The 24,440-nt window shown below is 37.5% G+C and overlaps 1 protein-coding gene across 6 annotated transcripts in view; it reads left to right on the plus strand.

Moving 5' to 3' along the window:
* LIMS1 (LIM zinc finger domain containing 1) overlaps positions 1-18,129 on the plus strand; it is a 123,263-nt gene extending 105,134 nt beyond the window's left edge. For 2 of the 6 annotated variants that reach the window (XM_077768555.1, XM_077768554.1), the window contains exons 3-10: positions 6,133-6,199; positions 7,268-7,388; positions 7,798-7,947; positions 9,561-9,711; positions 10,552-10,644; positions 11,413-11,461; positions 12,765-12,840; positions 13,030-13,374. In XM_077768555.1, the coding sequence (XP_077624681.1) occupies positions 6,133-6,199; positions 7,268-7,388; positions 7,798-7,947; positions 9,561-9,711; positions 10,552-10,644; positions 11,413-11,461; positions 12,765-12,840; positions 13,030-13,177 (855 nt within the window). In that variant the 3' untranslated portion in view covers positions 13,178-13,374. Of the gene's footprint in view, positions 1-6,132; positions 6,200-7,267; positions 7,389-7,797; positions 7,948-9,560; positions 9,712-10,551; positions 10,645-11,412; positions 11,462-12,764; positions 12,841-13,029; positions 13,379-15,402 lie in introns of those variants that run through there. The other 4 variants (XM_077768553.1, XM_077768551.1, XM_077768552.1 and 1 more) reach the window with 3 other exon arrangements.
* Positions 18,130-24,440: the final 6,311 nt, after the last annotated feature.

Genomic DNA, 24,440 nt, shown 5'->3' on the forward strand with positions numbered 1-24,440 from the left:
ACATATGAAGAAATATTTATAAAATGACCAAGTCATTAGTGGCATGAGAAAGCTATTTAAATGCCATTTCCAGAGGGGATACCCACTCAGCCCAGAGGCCCGAACACCAACTGTATGTATATAGCCACTGTAATGGCTTCTAAATCTAATTTTGTGACATCTTGGCCTATTTCCAGTAAAAGGATTTCTTAGTATTTCCCCTAAGAAGGCACTATAGAGAGTAAAACGGAACCAACAGTTAAAAGGTGATATAATTCCAGAAACATTACAAATCAGGATAGACTGGACCAAGGACTAGGAACATGGTGTGCAGCTTTTCTCATTTTGGCATAGTACACATTTAGGTTCTTTGTTAATACTTTAGATTTCTTTTTCTCTCATTAGTTTGAATTTCCCAAATTGTCCTTTTGTCCCCGTCACAAAATGCATAACAGGAAAGACCAATTTGTGATGAGTGATTTAGTGGAAAGATGTTTTACAAAGGGATTTCTTCCCTCATTTCCTCTTATATAGAATCATGATTACTCAGGAAGGCTGAACCCTGAGAAGGGAGGTCTGGTTGGGAGGAAACTTCCCAACTAGATGAGGAGCTTATCTGCTGACCCACTCACTTCTAAGCAATTTATGACAAACAGTACGAATCACCAAGTGAAGATCATCAACATTTGCACTTGCCTTGAAATTAGACTGCCAGTTAAGTGTCTAATTCTGAGCGCTCTTTAAAGCTGCAGAATCCATACACACCCTCCTCAAAAGAGAGGCTTCACAGAACTCAAACATAAAACATAAAGTAGAGCTAATTTTGGTTGGAGTTAATCCTCCCCCATACTGAACAGTCCTTGTTCCTTGCAGGTGGCAGAAGGTAGGGTTCTTAGACATGCCATTTCAACCATATTTGGAGTATTAATATTTGTTATGGCCTGAGGGCAGTTACCTAGAAAGGTAGTGTTTCTGAAAGTTTGATGTTTCCAAATTTATAATTTCTGGTTTTTCTTCATTTTCATCCTTGGAAATGTGTACTAATGAGTTTTACCTTGGATCAACTTCTGGCCTTTCTCCCAGCCTTGGAGATCAGGCCATAACTGTGTTTGATCGTTTCTATACACTGTAGAAAAGAGGCAGCTCATCCTAGCAAAAGAAATTCTCTCTTGCATTAGTCCTCATGCAGTATAAGCACACCCTAGAGGATGCAAAGTATTTGCAATACGGATGGTTTCAAGGGAATCCATTTCTGGATCCTTGTGTTTTCGTTTCAGAGAAATAAATTTTTGGATCCTTCTTCAAAAAATTGATTTGTCTGATAATATGTTTGTATTCATAGCAACACTTGCTTTTCCCATTTCACAAAAGAAGGGAATCTCAAATCTTACTATGATCAATTGCCCCAGGACACCAGTCAAAAGTCATTAGCCAGGGATCCTCACACCCATAAGGCTTCTAGTCTTTCCCTGCCCTGTGTATTTTCCTTTATTTTTTTAAGTTTTATTTACAGTAAAATGTTGCAGTGCGAATAACTTGTTCTGCAGGTGTTCTGCAGGAAGAGCAAACATTTCTAATAAATTTTAACTTGATAAATGAGCAGTGTCTTGTAATACAAGTAGTACATGACGCCAAATGTCACATTAGCATAGCTGGGCCAATGGTTCTTGAAATTCGCTTTGATATAGGAGTGCTTTGGATTGCAAGCATGTTTCTGGAACGAATTATCCTCACAAACCAAGGTTTAACTGATTCATTTTGAGAGATGGAGAGAGCTCAGGTGCATGTTAGTGGGGTGAGGGGCAGAGAGAGAGGAAGAGAGAATCCCAAGCAGGTTCCACGCTGTCAACACAGAGCCTGATGTGGGACTTGATCCACAAACTGTGAGATCATGACCTGACTGGAAATCAAGAGTTGGACACCCAACCATCTGAACCACCCACGCACCCTGCCTTGTGTATTTTCTTGATAAGGAAAAGCTTATTAAGCTTCACTTTAGGAACTCTGTTGGATGTTCTGTGTTCAGATTTGTAGCAGATTTGGAGTGGGGAGTAATCACGACCCCTCCCTTTTAAGACCCTCTTTTTTATCTCTAATTTTGAAGGGACTCATCCTTTTTCTTCAGTTTTATTAAAATATGATCGACAGTAACATCAAGTTTAAAGTGTACAACATGATTTGATGTGTACGTGTATATATTGAGCACATCTATCACCTCATGTATTTATCTTTTGTGTGTGTGTGGTGAGAACATTTAACATCTACTGCCTTAGCAGACTTCAAGTATACATACAATACAGTGTTGTTAACTATAATCACTGTGCTGTACATTAGATCCCCAGAATTTACTCATTTTGTAACTGGAAGTTTGTACCCCTTGAGGAATATTTTCCCATTTCCCTGATCCCTCCAGGTCCCAGTAACTATCAGTCTACTTTCTTTCTAGGAGTCTGGCATTTTGAGATTCCACACATAAGTGAGATCACACAGTATTTGTCTTTCTCTGCCTGACTTAATTATTTTAACATAATGCCCTCCAGGTTTGTCCACATTGTTGCAAATAGCAGTATTTCCAGGTGGCTCAGTTAGTAAGCATTCAACTTGAACTTAAGTCTTGATCTCATGATTTGTGAGTTTGAGCCCCACATTGGGCTCTGCACTGATAGTGAGGAGCCTGCCTGGGATTTTCTCTCTCTCTCTCTCCCTGCCCATTAACCCTCCCCCCCTTTTCTCAAAATAAATAATTAAACTTTAAAAAAATAGCAGGATTTCCTTCCTAATTATGGCTCAGTGGTATTTCATTGTATATGTATACTATAGGACTCATCCTTTTAAAGGGAGAGAGGTGAGAGCAAAGCATAGAGCAGTGGTAAGAAATTATGAACTTGATAAGTATGTGTTACAAGCCAGAGCCAAAACAGGTTCAACAGCTTGACCAAAGTCACACAGCCAGTCAGAATTTTAAACTCAGGTTTAGCCAGAATTTAAACTCAGGCATTCTGGATCCATGGTCAGTTCTCAACTGCCTCTCTATGCTACCAATTTGAACCACATCTTAAAAGACTTGCTTGAATTGGAACCAATCCTATTTTTTTCTACCATCTGCTAGCAAATATAGTATATATACTAACTGCTGGACTCATTTTGTTTTTGTCTAAAGCAATGTGTCTTTCTCTTTCATTAAATACAAACTACAAGTTGAATGTTTCTTTTTTTTTCTCATTAAACCTTGTTTTAATGGGTGTCCACATTCTGTGACAGATTTTTTGGTTAAGTTGTTTCAATTAAAAAGCACTGATTTTAGGGGCAACTGGGTTGAGCATCTGACTTCGGCTTAGGTCACGATCTCTCAGTCTGTAAGTTCGAGCCTCACATCGTGCTCTGTGCTGACAGCTCAGAGCCTGGAACCTGTTTCTGATTCTGTGTCTCCCTCTCTCTGACCCTCCCCCATGCATGCTCACTCTCTCTCCCTCTCTCTCTCTCACAAAAATAAATAAACTTAAAAAAAAATTTTTTTAAAGTACTGATTTTAAAAACTATAATGAACCTGACACACACACACACACACACACACACACACACACACACACAAATGGTACACAAAACATTCAGTTTTCCTACTGAAAATGTTGTGATGCATTGTTATTAACCAGTCTTTGCTATTAAACCTACATGGCTACATGGCCAGGGGCACCCGGGTGGTTCAATTGGTTGAGTATCCAACTTTGGCTCAGGTTATGATCTCACGGTTCTTAAGTTCAAGCCTTGCATCAGGCTTGCTGCTGTCAGTGTGGAGCCAGCTTCAGCTCCTCTATTGCCCTCTCTCTGCCCTTCTACTCACAATCTCTCAAAATTAAAAATAAACAAAATTAAAAATCTTAAAAAAAAATAAAGCTATACCAACAGTTCTGAGACCAGTCTTTCCCCATGGATTAAGATTAGGGTAGCCGGTAAAAAAGTTTATCGTTTCCAACTAAATCAGTGAAGTTGTTTCTGAGTCTCTATATTTGATTTCTTTTTTTAATTACAGCTAAAAGCTAAATATCTGATTTCGATATATGTATGTAACATCCAGTAAAGGAACATATTTACTTCGTAAATAACTTCTGCTTGGGGCTACCCACAGTGCATTATGACAGAGAACTGGGTAATACAGCATATCAATTTATGATCATCTGTTTCTAACTTTTTAAAACAGATTCATTACATTAATAAAAATTTTTTATAAATGGGGATGTCTAGCCTGGGTGGCTCAGTTGGTTAAGCATCTTACTTCCGCTCAGGTTGTGACCTCACAGTTCATGAGTTTGAGCCCTACATCGGGCTCTGTGCTGACAGCTCAGAGCCTGGAGCCTGCTTCAGATTCTGTGTCTCCCTCTCTCTGTGCCCCTCCCCTGCTCACTCAAAATTAAATAAACATTAAAAAAATTTTTTTAAACAGATTTGTTAAACGTATTAGAGTTTGTCCATTTGAATTTCAAAATGAAGTAAGCCTTTTTCTGGCACAGAATAAATCTGCTTTGGCTGGTCTGCAAATTAAGCTATCGTGAATATGTTCAATAAGTTGAGCTAAATCTGCAGCTAATTTCCATGATTGACCAAGATGAGTTGACTACTGCTACATCACTAACAATGGATTTTGATAGTCAAACAATATGTGATATTTGAACATTGTAAGGAGCTCAAAGATTCAAGGGGAGACATGCTACAATTCCCATGATTTACGTATGTGAGGAGGGTAAAAGCAGCCCCCAAAATAGAAATTCATGTTGAACCTTGACTCTCCCAGTAGTAAGTCCTATTAATCTATGGTTACATGGAATAATTTTGAGAGGAAGGGGAGCCCTGTGTATATCATTAAGATAGGATTTTCTCTCTCTCTCTTTTTTTTTTAAATTTTTTAATGTTTATTTTTAAGAGATAGAGTGTGAGTGGGGGAGGGGCAGGGAAAGAGGGAGACACAGAATCCAAAACAGGCTCCAGGCTCTGACCTGTCAGCACAGAGCCCAACGCGGGGCTCGAACTCACAGACCATGAGACCATGACCTGAGTCGAAGTTGGATGCTTAGCCAACTGAGCCACCCAGGTGCCTTAAGATAGGCTTTTCAAGTGAAACAAATAGTGGAAAGAAAAGTTTGACATTTGTAAACATATTCATGTTTTAACCATTTGTGTACTAATAATCATTGTAATAACTTAATCTAGAATAAAAAGAATGTTTTTAGCTTTTAGAGATTTATGGGTTCAGGTAATAAAACAAATTTTAAAGTTTCATTATTTACATTTTAATGGTAGGGTGATCTATTAAAGACTTTAGTATAGAATTTAGGAAAAAATATCACACCAAGATAAAACGTTGTGGGAAATGAAATGGAAATAATTCAAGGAGAAAAGTGGATGATATGAATTTTCCAACTATTAAAATAGAATTTTTTAAAAAAATTTTAATGTTTATTTTTTGAGAGACAGAGAGAGAGACAGAGAGAGAGCATGAGTGGGGGAGGGGCAGAGAGAAGAGGGAGACATAGAATCTGAAGCAGGCTCCAAGCTCTGAGTTGTCAGCACAGAGCCCGATGTGGGGCTCGAACCCACAAACTGCGAGGTCATGACCTGAGCGCAAGTCGGATGCTTAACTGACTGAGCCACCCAGGAGCCCCTAAAATAGAATATTTTTAATAGGTTTTGGCCTCATTTTAAAACGTTTAGATCTATAATATACTAGAATATCTACCCTTGTAAATATTTAAGTTTATAGTACAACATTTCAGATATCAACCTAAAAAAAGTGGGAAAGGGTTTGTGTGCATATGCATATTTTGTAGGGAGAGAAGTCCGCAGCTCCCATCAGATTCCTGAAGGTGAGTCTGCAAGCTAGGAAACAATTCAGCATCATTAGAGGGTAGTCACTGTACTCTGGAGCCATAATACCAGCTTCCATGTCAGTTGTTTGGTGTATCTTTCCTGTACCCGTATGCAGGTAGGTCTAGGGAAGAAGGTCCAAAAGTACATCTGTTTTTTAAAATCTCAGTAGAATTATAATTCTTAGGGCAGAGCTCTTAGTTCAAAAACATCTCTCCATATGTCTCCACAGAATAATTATATTCATCCTGTGATTGTTTCATGTGTACAAGCTGATGGTACTTTCTATTTCAGTTTGAAGGAAGGAAGTACTGTGAACATGACTTTCAGATGCTCTTTGCTCCTTGCTGTCATCAGTGTGGTAAGTTCTACTGCTGAATGGCAAAGTAAAAAGTGAGTCTCAAAATTATGTCAGTGGTGGATATGGTGTTTAGTACTCATTATAAATAGCATTCAGGTACATACTTATTCATCCTTTTCCTTATCAGTGATATATAACAAACTGGAAGAATATCAAAACTATTTTTTTAAGAGAATGAGAGAAATGATTTTTTAAGGACATCTAGTGTAAAGTTGTTTGGGATTGATTAGGACATTTATTTGATGATCCTTTGGAATGTTCTTGTCCCACGTTAATTCATCCTTCAACTACTCACTTTTGAGGTTGCCAGGAGAGAGACAGGGAAGACATTGGAGGGGTGCCTCACATGCTTAAGGATTGCTGTGTGTGACACAAGTGTTTAACTTGCTTACAATTTAGCCACCTCACTGGTTGCTAACAGCTCTACTAGAAGGTCTTCAGAAATTGGAGAAACTGAGTAGAATGTTCTAAAGTTTAATGAAAGAAGAAATTATAGGTTTCAAGAAAATGTGGTGAGGGGCGCCTAGGTGGCTCAGTCGGTTGAGCGTCCGACTTCAGCTCAGGTCATGATCTTGCAGTTCGTGGGTTTGAGCCCCGTGTCAGGCTCTGTGCTGACAGCTCAGAGCCTGGAGCCTGCTTCAGAGTCTGTGTCCCCCTCTCTTTCTGCCCCTCACCCGCTCATACTCTGTCTCTCTCTGTCTCAAAAATAAATAAAAACTATAAAAAAAATTTTTTTAAAGAAAAAAAAAGAAAATGTGCTGTGTCAGTGATGACCAGAAATGAACAAAAGGCATTCAAGAGGGCCCTGTGTATCATGGAGAAAAGGAAAACCAGATTCAGAGATACGATAAGACAGCCCAAAAATATGACTAGAGAATCAAAACCAAGGACTCAGATGAAATACAGTTTTTTCCTAATTCAGTGCTTACTGTGGTCAATACATGTATAGAAAGTCACTAGTTGTGGAGAAAGGTTTAAATGTGTTTTTTTTTTCCTTATGTGTTTCTCTTTACTGCTTTTAACAATAAAATGCACATTGGACGTCCTTTGTGTGTTACTTCCCCACAGGTGAATTCATCATTGGCCGAGTTATCAAAGCCATGAATAACAGCTGGCATCCTGAGTGCTTCCTCTGTGACCTCTGCCAGGAAGTTCTGGCAGATATTGGGTTTGTCAAGAATGCTGGGAGGTAGGAGTTTTCCACCCTTGTCAGGTGTGGGTGGAGAAGTAACTACTGCAAGGTCATGCCTGTTTTCCCCTGGAGCTGTGAGAAGGTGCTTTCAGGCAGTGAGTTTAAGGTATAGGGACTCAAGACTGCAGTGTATATTGGCTCATCTGGTGGCTGTTAGGAGAGGCCCCTAGAATTTCTGTGTCCCTGGGCCAAAAAAAGGGGGATACATACTTAAGAGGGAGTTTCAGTTGGATTACTTGGGTTGGAATAAATATTCAGGTAAAAAGTAGTGCCTTGATTCTACTGTTAAGCCGAGTGATTTTTTTTAATGATTCACTTCAGAGATATGAGAAGCATATTTATTTTTAATTATTAGAACCTCAGATTTAAAACTTAAGTTTCTAAAAAATGTGTTGGCTCTGTTTAGACATCTGTGTCGTCCCTGTCATAATCGTGAGAAAGCCAGAGGCCTTGGAAAATACATCTGCCAGAAATGCCACGCCATCATCGATGAGCAACCGCTGATATTCAAGAATGACCCTTACCATCCAGACCATTTCAACTGTGCCAACTGCGGGTACTGCAATTTCTTCCCTTTTTATTTGCACAAATTGTGGAAATGAAATAAAACATCACATTTTTCTATATCTTTTACTCCAGCACACCAGATTGGTTTTTTCTACCTTATAATCTAGAACATTTTAAGCCTATAAAGAAGTCAAGGGAATAATATGAAGAATGCCAATATACCCATCATTAAGTTTCATCACTTAACGTTTTGCCACATTTGAGTGTGTCCAGCACGCTCTCCCCACACCGTTTGTGTGTGTGTGTGTGTGTGGACATGTAACATATATATACATACCTTTAAATATTTAGTCAGTGGTAAAATATCCTCAGTTATCCCAAAAACTGTTTTCGATCACTGCTTTTCCAATACAAGATAAAAAAAAAAACTTTTACAGTAATAATGATGAGGGTGTTATCTTAAAATATCTTAAACTACATTTATTTAATTTTGCTTTATTCTAACGAGAATTTTTTTCTTCAAAGAATTACAATAAATTATTCAACTATGATTTTTTAAATTTGCTATCTAAAAATTTAATAGGAAAATTATATATATATAATCAGTTTGAACATACATGCTAAATTCTAGTGGGGGTGGACAAGATAAGGTAAGCTAAAGATCAAGAAAAGAGGGGCGCCTGGGTGGCTCAGTTGGTTAAGCATCTGACTTTAGCTCAGGTCATGATCTCACAGTCTGTGAGTTTGAGCCCCACGTCAGGCTCTGTGCTGACAGCTCAGAGCCTGGAGCCTGCTTCGTATTCTGCGCCTCCCTCACTTTCTGCTTCTCCTCTGCTTGTGCTCTGTCTCTGTCTCTCTCAAAAATAAACATTAAAAATTTTAAAATAAAAAAGATAAAATCAAGAAAGCTGCTTTGTGCTATGAGTATAACCACCTCATCTATTTTGTGATTATATTAGTTTGTACCTTATCCCATTTTCTTGCCTATTTGTCTTTGGTGGAATTTTTCTCTGTTCATTTGTCATTAGTATTTCTGGAGAATTACTTAAAACAGATGAAATATAAACTAGTCATTTTGGCTAATTGGGGCCACCTCTGCCTAAATGTTTATTGATGCAGAAGACTGAAAATAATAGTGAACTTAAGCATTTGTGGGGAGGAAAGATCTGGGCATTTCTTTTATTTTTACTTAACCTGTAATTTAAAAGCTGGTGACAGTTTAAATAGTTGTTAGTAAATGGAGCTAACTTTAGACCTCAGTTATTTTGTAAAGATAACATCACCAAGTCTGTCCCGAGCACTGTGATGATTCTTCTCTAGCTTTTTCGGAAAGACCAAAGGACTATCATGTGATCATAGACAAGGAGGTGATAAATATGATCAATGTGATGGTATATATCTTACTTGTGTGTACATTTTATCATTATTGCATGACATTGATGTTTTGATAGGAATCTTAAACCCGTTCAAGCCTATTCATTTAGGTTACTGTGAGCACTACTAAGAGGGAGAAAAAGGTTATGGGGATTGTTACAGGGAGATCTTCAGAAACCTGCTAAAAAGTGTGTTAGCCTCCTCAGTTGCCTGTTTTTCTCTCTTGGTAGTAGTATTTATTCAAATAAATAAGAAAGAAAGAAAGTTGGGTATCTTTCTCATGGACAGGAAGGAGCTGACAGCTGATGCCCGGGAGCTGAAAGGAGAGCTGTACTGTCTGCCGTGCCATGATAAAATGGGGGTTCCTATCTGCGGTGCTTGTCGACGGCCCATTGAAGGGCGTGTTGTGAATGCCATGGGCAAGCAGTGGCATGTGGAGGTGAGTCGTAAATGGTGGAGGGGTAACCAATACTTTTGAATTTCCATCATTTAGAGGTGCTGGCAAGATTATGAAATTCTAAAGATTAAATGACATTTTCAAGACAAATGACTTTGTAGAAAATTAAGAATATAGAATATCCACGCTTTTGTGATCTCTCAATAATGATACAGGGTGTGTTTTTTTGTTCTTAAATCCTTCTTGAAGCAGGAAGGCTCATGGACCATATCTAGCAGCAGCCCCTCTCTTATAGATGATATTAACATGTTGACCTCTTTTCTCATTCTGTGTTGTTTTAAAAGGCTATATATCTTGGAGCGCCTGGGTGAGATTTGACTCAGCGCTTTGATGTGTGTTATTTTAGTAGTCCCAACTTCAGCCTCCAGCTTTTAAGATCTGCAAAACAGGGGTGCCTGGGTGGCTCAGTCGGTTAAGCGTCCGACATCAGCTCAGGTCATGATCTCACAGTTGGGGAGTTTGAGCCCCGTGTCGGGCTCTGTGCTGACACCTCAGAGGCTAGAGCCTGCTTCCGATTCTGTGTCTCCCTCTCTCTCTGCCCCTCCCCTGCTTGCTCTCTGTGTCTCTTTCTCAAAAAGAATAAATATTTATTTAAAAATAAATAAATAAATAAATAAAAGGCTATATATCTTAAAGTAACCTGTTAAAAACTCAAGACACCTGAATTAAGACTGAAAGTGTCACAGGGTTACCCCTGGCCAAATGAAATAACTACCTCAAACTTTCATGTGTCTTCTCTGAGGATAGTTTAACTTTGGATTTTACTTTATTAAATAAATAAAATATGGCAGTTCAAAAATGACCTCTAGCAATTTTTTTCAGCATTTTGTTTGTGCCAAGTGTGAAAAGCCATTTCTTGGACATCGACATTATGAAAGGAAAGGCCTGGCATATTGTGAAACCCACTATAACCAGGTATTGATCATACTCATTGGATATTAGATATACTTACACAAATTTGACCTTAATATTTTAGCTACAAGGAAGTCTCTTGGAAAATGTACATTGGACTATAGAAATCACTTTTTAATGTTTTATTTGGGAAATAATTTCAAAGTCAGTATAAAGGTTGTAAAATAAATATATGAAGAATACCTATGTACCTTTTACTTCATCATTTGCATGTGCTCATTCTGTGTAAAAGCACACACTTAATATATTAACACATGGATCTTCATATACAAATGTATGTATTCATACACACACATTTTTTTTTTCTGAAGTATTTCATAAGTTCACCATGGCCCTTTACCCCTAAATACTTCAATTTTATATTTTCCAAGAATATGGCGTGCTCTCGCATAATCGTAATCAGTATTGAAATAATACTTTATTGTATTTATTCTAGTTTTGTCACTTAAACCCATAATATCGTTGAATCATTTTTTTCCACTCCAGTACTGGAGCCAATCTAGGGTTGTCATTTCCTTAAATCTGGAACATTTCCAAAGCCTTTTTTTGGGTATTGATAGTGATGAAAAGTAAATTATCTTCATTGTAAAAGGTAAAAACTAGTCAATGAACTTTATTCATTTTCTCTAGTAATGGTAGATTCTGGATCTAGGTAGCCAGCTGTTTGTTTTTAAGTGGTAGAAAGAACTGAAAATGTATTAAATGTTTGGTATTCTAAACCTTAGTTCTAACATATCTTGAATTTTTACCACTTTTTTTTTTCATTTTCAGCTATTTGGTGATGTTTGTTTCCACTGCAACCGTGTTATAGAAGGTGATGGTAAGTATCTGTAGGGATTTTATATGTCATCATTTTGACACAAAAACAATTGGATAATGTGAAAGTTGAGATTGGTTACTATTTGGCATTTGACCATTATCAGTTACTTTTTCTCTTTGTTTGGCATATTTCTCAAGTAATCCATAGTAGAGATGATAATATTGTCCAAGTTGGGTTTGTTACTCCTTCATGATAATACTTTAGGGCAGTGCCTCAGGCACATTACAGTAGGTATTGTGAGAACTGTTCCTGGCCAACCTTGAGATCTGTTTCTATTTCCATCCTGGATTTATAGAACTTGGAAGCTATAGAGCAGTGTTTAATAGGAACGGCTTATTCTACCTTGGTAGTTAGCAACAGTCACTTTAACCGTGCAGACGCTAAAACCTGGCAGTTTTCTATAGATGTTTCTAGGACTTACCAGCCTTGTGTTGTAATTAGGCAGGGCTGATTAACTGGGTCAGAAAGGAAGCAGCTGTGTTTGCTAATAGCTGCTAGCACAATTCTGCCAGAAACTTCCTGGCAAAGTTTTAAACATTCCTGTTTTCAGCATGCTTCATGGGTTTTGTCAGAAAACCCAACCTGGGAAATACTTTGTGAAACACTGCCCATGATGCGGTTTGCAAAAGGATTAGTTCAGGAGAGCAATCTTTAGTGCCAAAGAAAATAAAACTTAGCTCCCTCCTACATGAGATAGTGGTCAGGTGAAAGAAGCTGTCAAAGGACGCTCTCCTTTTTGTCAGCTTTGGAAGACAGGCAAATAAGTTAACGTCTGGATTGTTTTTTAATTACTTATCTAGTCCATATTTCCTTGTTGGACCAATGATGGTGGCAACTATGCTGGTAGGCAGGCCTTGTGCCAAAAAAGGCTCATCTGAGTGACATAATGCATGCTAAATAGACACTGCGTTGTGCACGGAGCGTGAGGGCAAGCTTTGGCGGGAAGGCATGGGACATACTATTTATGTGCCTCACAGGATAGTCTAAAGGAAGGGAGAAAAGTTTTAACTATAAATAAAGATGGAAATGGTAACGGTAATCTTCCTTAAGATGAACCCTACAGTCACGGAAGACATAAGTGTTCAGTTTTTTTTAGTAATGTGAAAAATGGCCTTTAATTAATTATTTGGATTGATTCAGTAAACCAAAAATTATTGGCACTGTGATTCCTTTGCAAAAGAAATTCTCAAGAACCTCTTCTAAGTGTCGTGGTGGCAACCTTAGCTCTGTCTGAGTTGAAGGTGTCAGCTCTGCCACTTTCCACGCCAAGATGTGTGACCACGTGTCTTTACTCTTTCTCCAGTGGTCTCTGCTCTGAATAAGGCTTGGTGTGTGAACTGCTTTGCCTGTTCTACCTGCAACACTAAATTAACACTCAAGTAAGTCTACAGTTTACTCCTGTGTTAATCCTAAGACCAAAAACTTTGGGGTAACATTTTTAAAAATATAGTACTCTTAAAAATAATTATTTGATTCCTTATTCTTTCTGTGTAGACTTCTGAAAGTAAAGGTTCTTCCTTTAATTGTTTTATGTTGTTTCTTCTGTTCCTTCTTTGTCCTGCTCAAAGGGATAAATTTGTTGAAATTGATCTCAAACCAGTCTGCAAACATTGTTATGAAAAAATGCCAGAAGAATTTAAGAGGCGACTTGCCAAACGGGAGAGAGAAGCAAAGGATAAGGACAAGCAGAAAAAGAAAAAGCCAGTCTGTTTGTAAACTTTTCTGTCCCTTCTGTCATCATTTTCCCTGCTTTCTTCTTTGGTTAGTCCTTTAGAATATCTTTTGTTCTGTTTTTGTCTCTTGCCTTTTTGTTTCCTTTTGGCATGTGTTTGTAACTGCCAGAGATTGAAATACAAGTAGTTGTCCTCTGTAGAGCTGGGCCTTTTGAGTAATTACTAAGATTATAAAGCTTGCATTAATAAGTCCCCACTTCATGCCTACTTTACTTCAGTTATTTTCCTTAATCTGTAGACTCCTTCATCTCTTTGTTTAAATCACAATCTAGTATAGATTTTTTTTTAAAGTAGATTCAAAGGGAAGAATTCCAGTCTCTAGTAGATGTTGGGAAAAGTTTTAAAGTATTTTTCTCTGATAATTGCAGCTTTTAAAATCCTTGTTTTTGGTTTCTTTGCCTAAACTGATTTAATTGATAATTCCCAAGTGTCACATGTTCTAAGCTCTGAATTAAGTTAAATCCTTTCAGCATGTTTCATATCTAAGCAGAGACCATATACTATATATAATAAGATCTCTACTGTCTTTGGTGGATGTATCTGCTTTCGTAGAGCACCCATATGCTACTGTTTATGAGTTCATATTCTTGATGTTTTCAAAACTTACTTACTTTATTCCTGATTTTTATGGGAAATATTTCAGACTTTGAAATTCTGTTGAATTACTAGCATGATTGTCCTTTTTCTTCTTCATGGTTATCACTGTGTTCTACACTCCAAGAAAAGTTTTTTTATTGTTCTAGTTTTGATGTTTCCTTCTATAAAGAGGAATTAAAATTCAAATATAAAATGAAAACAATTGACGTTTTGCTTAGCGGTATCTCTGAAAGTAATGATAATTTATTTCCCTCATTTAAAAAATGGAAATTTTAATAGCTTTTGTTCTAAGAAGTCTTTTGGAGAATATTGTAACTCAGTAGTACTATTTAAATCAAACTGTCAATGGAAAAGTTACATCATTTGAACTTCTATCATCATCAAGATCTCTGTGAAAAATAGATAGGGAATAATTTCCATGTGATGCTCTAAAATAAAAGATTTTTCACTTTAAATATATGATTAGGAATTAATTTTGTTATTAACTGTATTCTTTAAAAGTATATCACCTGATTTCATCATTTGTCATAGATAACAATGTACCACTAGATTTGTTCCAGAAATGCTGCCTAAATACAAGTTATGAAAATGCACAAGTTGTAAGGTTGTGCATATACTCAGTTCACAGTTTAGGACCCTCTATTCCAACAATAATGAGTAATTTGTAATTAACAAGTAGAAATGCATGACAGATACTTAGGAGGCTGTCAAGAAACCTATGCTCTCCAGAACTGTTTTACAAATAAACTGATAATGTGTATTGCCCTAGCTTTTAAAACATTGAGTTCTCCACACAGCTAACCATTCACAAAATGAACCACAGGCAACTTTTCTGTCAGATAACCAACCAAAAAACCATTATTATTTCAGATTTTTTTGAAGACAATTTTTTGTTGTTGTTGGAGGTAGGAGACAAATCATTTTATGCAAGGAAAGACAAAACCTCATAGCTCCCTAGTTTAAAATATTAAGTATGATGATATCGCCTTCAACAAAGAGAGAGTCATTCAAATTACAGAAATATAACTCTTGGCTTTTAATAACTGTTCTTTAAAGTATTCTTGGGGCGCCTGGGTGGCTCAGTTGGTTAAGCATCTGGCTTCGGCTCAGGTCATGATCTCGCTGTCCGTGAGTTCGAACCCCACATTGGGCTCTGTGCTGACAGCTCAGAACCTGGAGTCTGCTTCGCATTCTGTGCCTCCCTCTCTCTCCTCCCTCCCCCACTTACTCTCTGTCTCTCAAAAACGAATAAACATTAAAATTTTTTTAAAAAAAATAAAATATTCCTTTGGTACTTTAATATGTGATTCACTTTACTTACCTAAATTATATTGACATTAGATTTCCTGTACACATAGCATGGACTAAAATGTAATATATGTTCTGTATTAGACAGAGAGATGTATAAGATCAATTTCTTCCCAGTGGTATTGTAATTTTTTTACATCTCCACAATGACAAGAACTAAGATTAGAATTACAGTTTTTTGCTATGAAATATTAATGTCACCATATTGTATCTTCATTTACATCAGTAAAATTACCTCACATTTATATATCTGTATTAAATACCTTTTTTACTGATTTCTTTTGTTATTGTTACTGTCTTTAGGAATAAATTTGTGGAGTTCGACATGAAGCCAGTCTGTAAGAAGTGCTATGAGAAATTTCCGTTGGAGCTGAAGAAAAGACTTAAGAAACTAGCAGAGACCTTAGGAAGGAAATAACTTCCTTTCTTTTGCTTTTTTTCCTCTTCTATGCAAAGAAAAGAGATTACCAACATTACTTGACTTGATTCACCCGTATTTAAAGCTGTATCTCAAAATAATTGAGAGTGAAGAGGGTCTATATGAATGGTTTTCTTCATCTCCTCTTTTCATTAAAAAAGAAAAAAAACCTTGTATAATCATATTTAATACACAGATGAAATCAAGATGCTTTTGTTAAGTACCCTACCAATTTGTTGAAATGTAAACTGTACTTAACAGCAAAAAACACATGGTTAAATGTTACATTTTAATCAAGGTCCAAAAAATTAATTTAACTTTAAAAAATGAAAGTAGGGAGTCAGCTTTCACATGACTGAGATAAAACATAGAAACATTACTTTGTGTTTGAAAGAAAATAAATTCAAACTGCTGTTGGGAAGGCTATAAGGAAGGAAAATAACCAACCAAGAAACACAAATATTGTACAATCTTAGTATGTTTATCAAACTAGTAGTTATAAAATGAATATACACATTACTAAGACAAGAAACATTTGCATTCAAAACTACTTGATTTCATTATTTTTTGTTAAATGCAATAATTATTATGCTTAGTTTTATATTTTGTTCTCCTTATGAACCTCTTCCTTCATACAGTTACTTAACATAGTAGTTATAACTAGCTAATAGTATGCCTTTTTAAATTTTGTGCAAAAAAATTTATACTAGACATTTGAAAATTCAGTATACTTTACAAAATTGAAAAAATGAAGTATTTTTTAATGTATTACAGCAATTATGCTTCTAAGCTTAAGGTCAAAGATGTAGTCTTAGAATAGGACACGAAATTAAATTTTATGTAGCTTAGAGTGTATCACTTAAAAACAAGTGAATGTATATGTATTGGTCTTATTGCCTTTATAACCATGCTAATATCTGTGCTTCATACATAATCAAACTTGCCTTGCCTTAGAAACATACTTAATTCAGGAATTCTAGCTGTTTCATGCAATACTAAAAATAAGTGCATTGACTGAGATTTGTAAACCCAAATTCATTTGCCACGGCTAAGATGATATTTTTTCTCTCCTTTTTTTGGGAAACACATTGAAATTAATTTTTGTCATCTTATTAAAAGAATGATATTGATATGTGTTTCAGGTTTTTCGTTTCAAATCTCATAATTGGATTTTATTTAAGTAGGAGGTAAAAACAACACTTTTAAATTGGAAGTAGGATGTTTGAATGTCAATTTTAGATCAAAAGTAGTGAATCATTCTACTTTATAAAATGTTTTCAAAAAGTTTATCCTGAAGGTTCTCAACCATTCTTTCTTGACAAACTTGTTTGCAATGCAAATTTTGTGAACAGGTTTTAAATGTTGCTGCTGCTATTTTTCATTTAAAAGAAAGTTCCCAAGATAGACTTCTAAGGAGAAAACTATTGGGTTTTCAAAAAATTGCTGAAATACTGTTTTGCCATTAAAAAAAACTCAGGATGCTACTCACTCAGCCATTAAAATATTTGTATGCATGTATTTTTTAAAAGTTTGTGCATGCACTTTACAAGAGTAAATTCTGTCTTGGTTTTCAGATAACTTATAACCTGTTATTTTTTAGTGTTCTTTTAGAGTTCAAAGAATTATCAGTGATTGACAATAAACAATATATAGTTTAAGACTGTAAGTCCTCAGAAGTTTAAAACAGTCTTTGCATGGGACAGTAAGAAACAAAATCCCTTCTGTGTGCCTTCATCAGCTAATACGTGACCAGCAAGGAAAACCTTGAAAGTATTAGATATTATACTGTGGATATAGGCCACATAGTACAGGCTTTGGCAGTTTGGGGTCTTGATGCTAAATTCTCAAATATCCCTACAGCAGAAATAAGGAACAGAAAGAGCAAGCATTTACCCATAGTCTTAATCATTTTGAAGATGCATGAACTCAGCTCAGCTTCTTTGTTTACATACCTTACACAGCCAGGCCTCTCCTGCAGCCAGGTGTCCCATTACTGTCTTTGCTCACTCTTTTAAAATAGGAATTGATATTTCCTGGAGTTCTAACACCCTAATACTTTAGGGTATTTTGTCTAGAGACAGCACTTCCTTCCTTGATAGGGGCATCACTGGAGCTCTTACCTGTGGGAAAGGAGGAGGAAGTCGAAAAGTTGCAAGTAGAATAGAAGACTTGGCTCAGTTCATATTATTTTTCATGGAGTTTTCCTTGGCTGCGGAAAAACTTAGGCTAGTAAGCATTTCTCTGTTTAAAGTCCTACAAGGCAATTTGAAATAATTCATTGTTCTTATCCAATTTCTAAGTGCTCTTTTTCTTAACAATCCTAACATAATTGGGGGAAATGTCTGGGTACAAGTAAGACATTCTTTGGATCATGTTCAAAGCCTTATTAACATTTTACCTAAAATGATAGGTCATTTTGCCTCACTTACTTGCCAAAATAGCCATTTCTAAGTTAAGGAAATTTTGAAGTAGGCTTACAGCATTCTTTTTGTATTTCATTTTAGATTGTAAGCTCGATGGCAGGGACACTATATTGTTAATTATGTTTTTATATAGCAACCATTGCAGTATACTCTTGGTGCTTAATAAAAGTTCATAATTATTAAGAGTAATCCTATTGCACATTGTTTCATTTGAATGACATTGAGACCTAGAACTATGAGAAGATAGGACTAATACTTAAGAAAACGGCTGGGCTGGTGTGGGGGGTGGTCCCTGGCTGGCTTAGCCAGTGGCACATGCAACTCCTGATCTTGGGGTTGTGAGTTTGAGCCCCACATTGGGTATAGAGATTACTTTAAAAAAAATTGCTAACAAGAAAACTTTTGGAAACAACCTCAGTGTCCATCCACAGATGAATGGATAAAAAAATTGTGGTAGATGTATACAATGGAATATTATTCAGCCACAAAAAAGAAGGAAATCTTGCCCTTTGCAACAACATGGATGGGACTTGAGGGCATTATACTAAGTGAAATAAGTCAGAGAAAGACAAATACCATATAAACTCATGAACATATGGAATCTTAAAAAAAAAATTCAAGAACACAGAGAACAGATTGGCAGTTGCCAGAAGTGGGGTGTTAGAGTGGGAAAAATGGGTAAAAGAAGTCAGTAGGTACAAACTTCATTATAAAATAAAATGGAGATGTCGCATACAGCAAGGTGACTGTAGTTAATAACACAGTACTGTATACTTGAAAGTTGCCAAGATCATATCTTAAAAGTTCTAATGAGAATAAAAAATTGTATAATTGTGTATGGTAATGAATAACTAGACTTCCCATGATCATTTCACAAATGTAGATATTGAGTCATGTACATCTGATATTAATATGTTATATGTCAATTATATCAATTTTTAAAAAGTTCACTTAAAGCCATTTTTAAATGTGTACTGTAAGGTAGTTTTTTTGGAACACAATTTAAGTAGTCCTGTATCTACATCCATGTAAGAATATAAAATTAAGCATTCTCTATATAAAGATCACAAGGTAGTTTCCACAAATACTATCTTATTTAATCCTTAGAATTGTATGAGTTACTTAAAATTCTTTCCACTTCATAGCAGAGGAGTTGCATAGTGATGTTAAGTAGATCCTGGGGGATTGCATAAGTTAAAAGTGGCATATCCAGAACTTGAACCCAGGCATTCCTGTGATTCCAAACTTATACATGTTTCTACTCTGTTACTTGGAGGGTGGGGGTGGGGGACGAGATGTATATATATGTGTGTGTGTTTGTGTATGTGAGAGAGAAAATTAAAGTAGTTCTAACTATAAAATCACTTGTGTATGACTAAAAGAAAATGATCTAGTTACTGTGTATAAGCCAGATCTTGGTATCATATAAAATGGAGGTGGCGACTTCCTGCCACTTACCATAATTCTGGTATTTTTCACTTCTTAACAAAGGAGATAGAGATCTTAATACATCACTTTGCAAGCCCCGAGGCACTATGTATGGTGCTATCGAGGGCGTTCCTCTTCAACTGCACCCTCCCTCCATGGCCCTTAGTCATCTTTGAACATAGAGATTCCAGGGGCTCTGTGATGTGAGTCTTCTGCCCTGGGCCAGTTAGAGCTTTGGCTTCCTCTTGCCCAGTTAGGAAAGATGAGCAATTACACCACCACATGGGAAGTGTTGTGAAGGTCAGCTCAGGGCTTTGCCAGGTCACAGCAGCAGCAGCAGCCCCTACAGCAGGGGAGGGAAGACTTCTAGAGGAGTGGATCTTCAGAGGGGAATACCACTTGACCAGGCAGGAGAGGAGGGTGGGCATCCTGGTTCACTTTCATTTCCTAGAGTCTCCATTTCCCCATTTCCTATAGTGGCACCACTGTCTATCAAGGATGCAGAGCCCAAAAAGAAGATCTCAATCCCCAAAATATTAGAGACAAGCATGAAAGCAGTAGCTTACTAAAAGGATATTATCTTTAACATCATGTTAAACCCTGTAAGAGGGTTTATTGGGGTCAACGTATCAACATTTTGAAAATTGTTCATACTGCTTTCCAATTAATAAGCCCTCTAAACCCCACATTTAATAAGGAGGTATCATGCTTGAATGTTATTCTCTACTTTTGAAAACTTGACATGGCTATATCCCTCTTTCAAGTTGTAAATTCCTTCAGAGGACAGCTAAGGCCTTTTAATTTTGTGTACAGTGATGAGTCCTAAACTATTTGGAACCCAGCTTTCTGGCAACTCCTGCCAGAATACAGGCAAAAAGTAGGAAACAAAAGCTTTAAAAACACCAAAGGTATATAAAGTCTATGCACCAATGTTCATTGCCCAGAAAAATCCCTTAGGCCCTTGCTTGTCATCTGCTTAGTTTATGCACAATTCTTTTTTTTTTTAATTCTTTAAAGTTTATTTGTTTATTTTGAGAGAGACAGAGACAGCCAGAGGGGGAGGGACAGAGCGAGAGGGGGAGAGAGAGAGAATCACAAGCAGTCTCCGTGCTGCCAACTATAGAGCCTGATGTGGGATTCATGCTCACAAACTGTGAGATCATGACCTGAACCGAAACCAAGAGTTGGTCATTAAACCGATTGAGTAACCCAGGCATCCCCCCATTTTTCTTTAATTAAAAAAATGTTTTTATTATTTTTATTTTTGAGAGACAGAGAGATCACGAGCAGGGGAGAGGCAGAGAGAGACACACACACACAGAATCCGAAGCAGGCTCCAGGCTCTCAGCTTTCAGCACAGAGCCTGACATAGGGCTCAAACCCACAACCCCTGAGATCATGAACTGAACCGAAGTCATAAGCTTAACCTACTGAGCCACCCAGGCACCCCTATGCACAATTCTGAGCTTAATGAATTTCCCATACCAGATAAAATGATGCCAAATAGAAGTGGGGAGAGGGTAAACTAAAAGTAAACAAATTCAAGAAACATTTATTGAGTGTACACTTTTGCCAGCCACTGCACTGGAAGAGAGTGAAACCGCAATAGATGTCCAGGCCTTAAAAAGCTCACAGTGCACCAGGGGCCATTAAAAAATGTCTCAGAACATAGTGCGGTAAGAAATTAGAAATTTAATTAGAAATTAAGAAATAAGACATTAGAAATAAGACATTAGAAATAAGAATAGCATACAGAGAATGCTCAGAGGAGAAAATGGTTTAATTCTAGGGAGTCTAGAAAAATTTCCCAAAGGTGGTGATGGCTGAACTGGGGTTTGAAAGACACTGCAGAGCTTTCCAGAAGGAGAAGAGGGAAAGGGGCTTTCCAGGCAAAGAGAATGGCCTGTGAAAGAGTCTGTAAGAATTCTCATTTAGTTGGGTCCCCGGAGAAGAAGGAGAGAAAGTTCTCCAGCTGGCAGAGCTGAAGTCCCAACAGGTTGAAATGAAGAAGGTAAAAAACAGTGTTGCTTTTATTTGAACTCCGTCCTCCTGCTGCTTGGCCAGAAATGCAAAGTGCCTGGCAGAGCTGCGTAGGTAAAGCCTGTTTTCTGATCAGAAGACTAAAAACTAGAAGCTGCAGGAAACAAAAGTAACAGGGAAGTTGTCCAGAGAGAGCTGCTCAGGGAAGTAATCCCACAAACCTGTTTATAAACTCCAGGGCTTGGAGCGCCCCCAGCACAGACCTGGTCCTGCTCCACATACCAAAGAATTAAAGGGAGAAGAAACGGGGGGGGGGAAGGGGGGNTGGGGATGAGCACTGGGTGTTATATGGAAACCAACTTGACAATAAACTACTAAAAAAAAAAAAGAATTAAGCTGTACTGACAGACCACCACCCACAGTCCTCAGCTGGCCACTAGGTGGCACACAAGTGAGCTAGAACTTGAATAGCCCTGTCAGCACTCTGGAAACTGAACTGACTTTGGAACCACAGACCACAGAAGGCGAGTTGGAATTTGTGGTTTGAACCTAACCAGCTAGATTGTCTGCCTTAACAAGAATACCCACACTCTCCAGAGGATTTAATTTAATTCAATTCAATGAATTTTTTCTTTTTAGTATATTCACAATGTTGGTGAGCCATCCTATGATTTAATTATAGAACAATTCGATCACCCCAAAAAGAGACCCTATGCATGTTAGCAGTCACTCCCAATACCCACTCTCAACCCTTAGCCAACTTTCTGTCTTTGTGAATTTGCATACTCTGGACATTTCACATAAATGGAATTATACAATATGTTGTCTTTTGACTAGCTTCTTTCACTTAGCATAATTTTGTCAAGGTTCATCCACAAGATTCATCAGTACTTCATTCTTTGTTTGCCAGATAATGTTTTTTAATTAGATTCCAAACCCAATATGGGGCTTGAACTCGTGACTCTGAGATCAAAAGTCACATGCTCTTAAATCTAAAATTACACCGACTGAGCCAGTCAGGTGCCTTCAGATAATATTCTATTATGGGGGAATACCACATTTTGTTTATAAATTTACAGTTGATGAACATTTGAGTTGTTTCCTCCTTTGGCTGTTTTGAGAATGCTGCTATAAACATTCGTATGTAAGCTTTTGTGTGGACACATTTTCATCCAATTCATGAACATGGGATATCTTTCCATTTATTTGGGTCTTCTTTAATTCCTTTAAAAAATGTGTGCTTTGAGTCTACAAATCTTACACTTCTTTGGTTAAATTTATTCAGAAGTATTTTATTCTTTTTGATTCTATTCTAAATTGGAGGACCTGGGTGGCTCAGTCAGTTAAGTGTCCAACTTCGGCTCAGGTCATGATCTCACAGTTTGGGAGTTCCAGCCTGGCATCAGACTCTGTGTGGACAGCTCGGAGCCTGAAGCCTGCTTCAGATTCTGTGCCTCCATCTCTCTCTGCTCCTCCCCCACTTGTGCTCTCTCTGTCTCTCTCAAAAATAAATAAATATTTTTTAAAAATTAAGAAGGGGCGCCTGGATGGTTCAGTCAGTTAAGCGTCCAACTTCAGCTCAGGTCATGACCTCAAGGTCCACGAGTTCAAGCCACTCATCGGGCTCTGTGCTGACAGCTCAGAGCCTGGAGCCAGCTTCAGATTCTGTTGTCTTCCTCTCTCTGTGTTCTTCCCCCACTCATGCTCTGTCTCTCTCAAAAATAAATAAAAACATTAAAAAAAATTTTAAAGTAAGAAGGATCAGCATCTGGGGTGCCTGGGTAGCTCAGTTGGTTGAGTGGCCGACTTCAGTTTAGGTCATGATCTTACAGTTTGTGAATTCAAGCCCTGCATCGAGCTCTGTGCTGACAGCTCAGAGTCTGGAGGCTGCTTCAGATTTTGTGTCTCCCTCTCTCTTCTGCTCCTCCCCTGCTGTGCTCTCTCTCTCAAAAATAAATAAAAACATTAAACAAAAGGAAGGATAAGCGTCTACTCTTCTTTAGAAGTTTAATAAAGGGGTACCTGGGTGGCTCACTTGGTTAAGCCTCTAACTTCAGCTCCTGTTGTGGTCTCATGGTTCATGAGTTCAGGCCCCACATCACGCTCACTGCTGTCAACACAGAGCCTCCTTGGGATCCTCTGTCCCTCTCTCTCTCTCTGCCCCTCCCTTGCTCACACACTCTCTCTCTCTCTCAAAAATAAATAAACATTAAAAAAGAAAAAGTTCAGTAGAACCAGGGAAGTGACTAGATCCTGGGCTTTTCACTGTTGAGTGTTTTTGAATCACCAACTCAATCTCTTACTATAGGTCTGTTCACATTTTCTATTTCTTCCTGAATTGTTTTGGTACTTTTTATGAATTTGTCTACTCAACTAAGTTATCTAATTTACAAACATACACTTGTTCATAGTATTCCTTTATAATCCTTTTCCTTTTTAAAAAAATTTTTGAACTCTTTTTAAAGTTTATTTATTTTTGAGAAAGAGCATAAGCGGAGGAGGGGTAGGGAGAGAGGCATAGAGATCCCAAGCAGGCTCCCCACTGCCAGCACAGAGCCCAGTGCAGGGCTTGAATTCATGAACCATGAGATCATGACCTGAGCTGAAACCAAGGGTTGGACCCTTAAACAACTGAGCCACCCAGGTGCCCCAATCCTTTTTATTTCTGTAAGTCAGTATTAATATCCCATCTTTCATTCCCAATTTTAGTAATGTGAGTCAATTTTTTTTGGTCAATCTAACTGAAATTTTGTCATTAAAAATATTGTTTTAATGTTTATTTCTGAGAGAGAGAGAGAGAGGCAGCATGAGCAGGGAAGGGTCAGAAAGAGAGGGAGACACAGAATCTGAAGCAGGCTCCAGGCTCTGAGCCATCAGCACAGAGCCCGACGCGGGGCTCGAACCCACGAACCGTGAGATCATGACCTGAGCCGAAGTCGGCCGCTTCACCGACTGAGCCACCCAGGCACCCCTAAAATTTTGTCATTTTAAAAAATCTTTTCAAAAACTAACTTTTGATTTTGTTGATTTTTCTCTACTATTTTTAAGAAAATTTTGGGGCTCCTGGGTGGCTTAGTCGGTTAAGCGTCCGA

This window comes from Crocuta crocuta, unplaced genomic scaffold (assembly GCF_008692635.1).
Source record: "Crocuta crocuta isolate KB4526 unplaced genomic scaffold, BGI_CrCroc_1.0 scaffold788, whole genome shotgun sequence".
Lineage (NCBI taxonomy): Eukaryota > Metazoa > Chordata > Mammalia > Carnivora > Hyaenidae > Crocuta > Crocuta crocuta.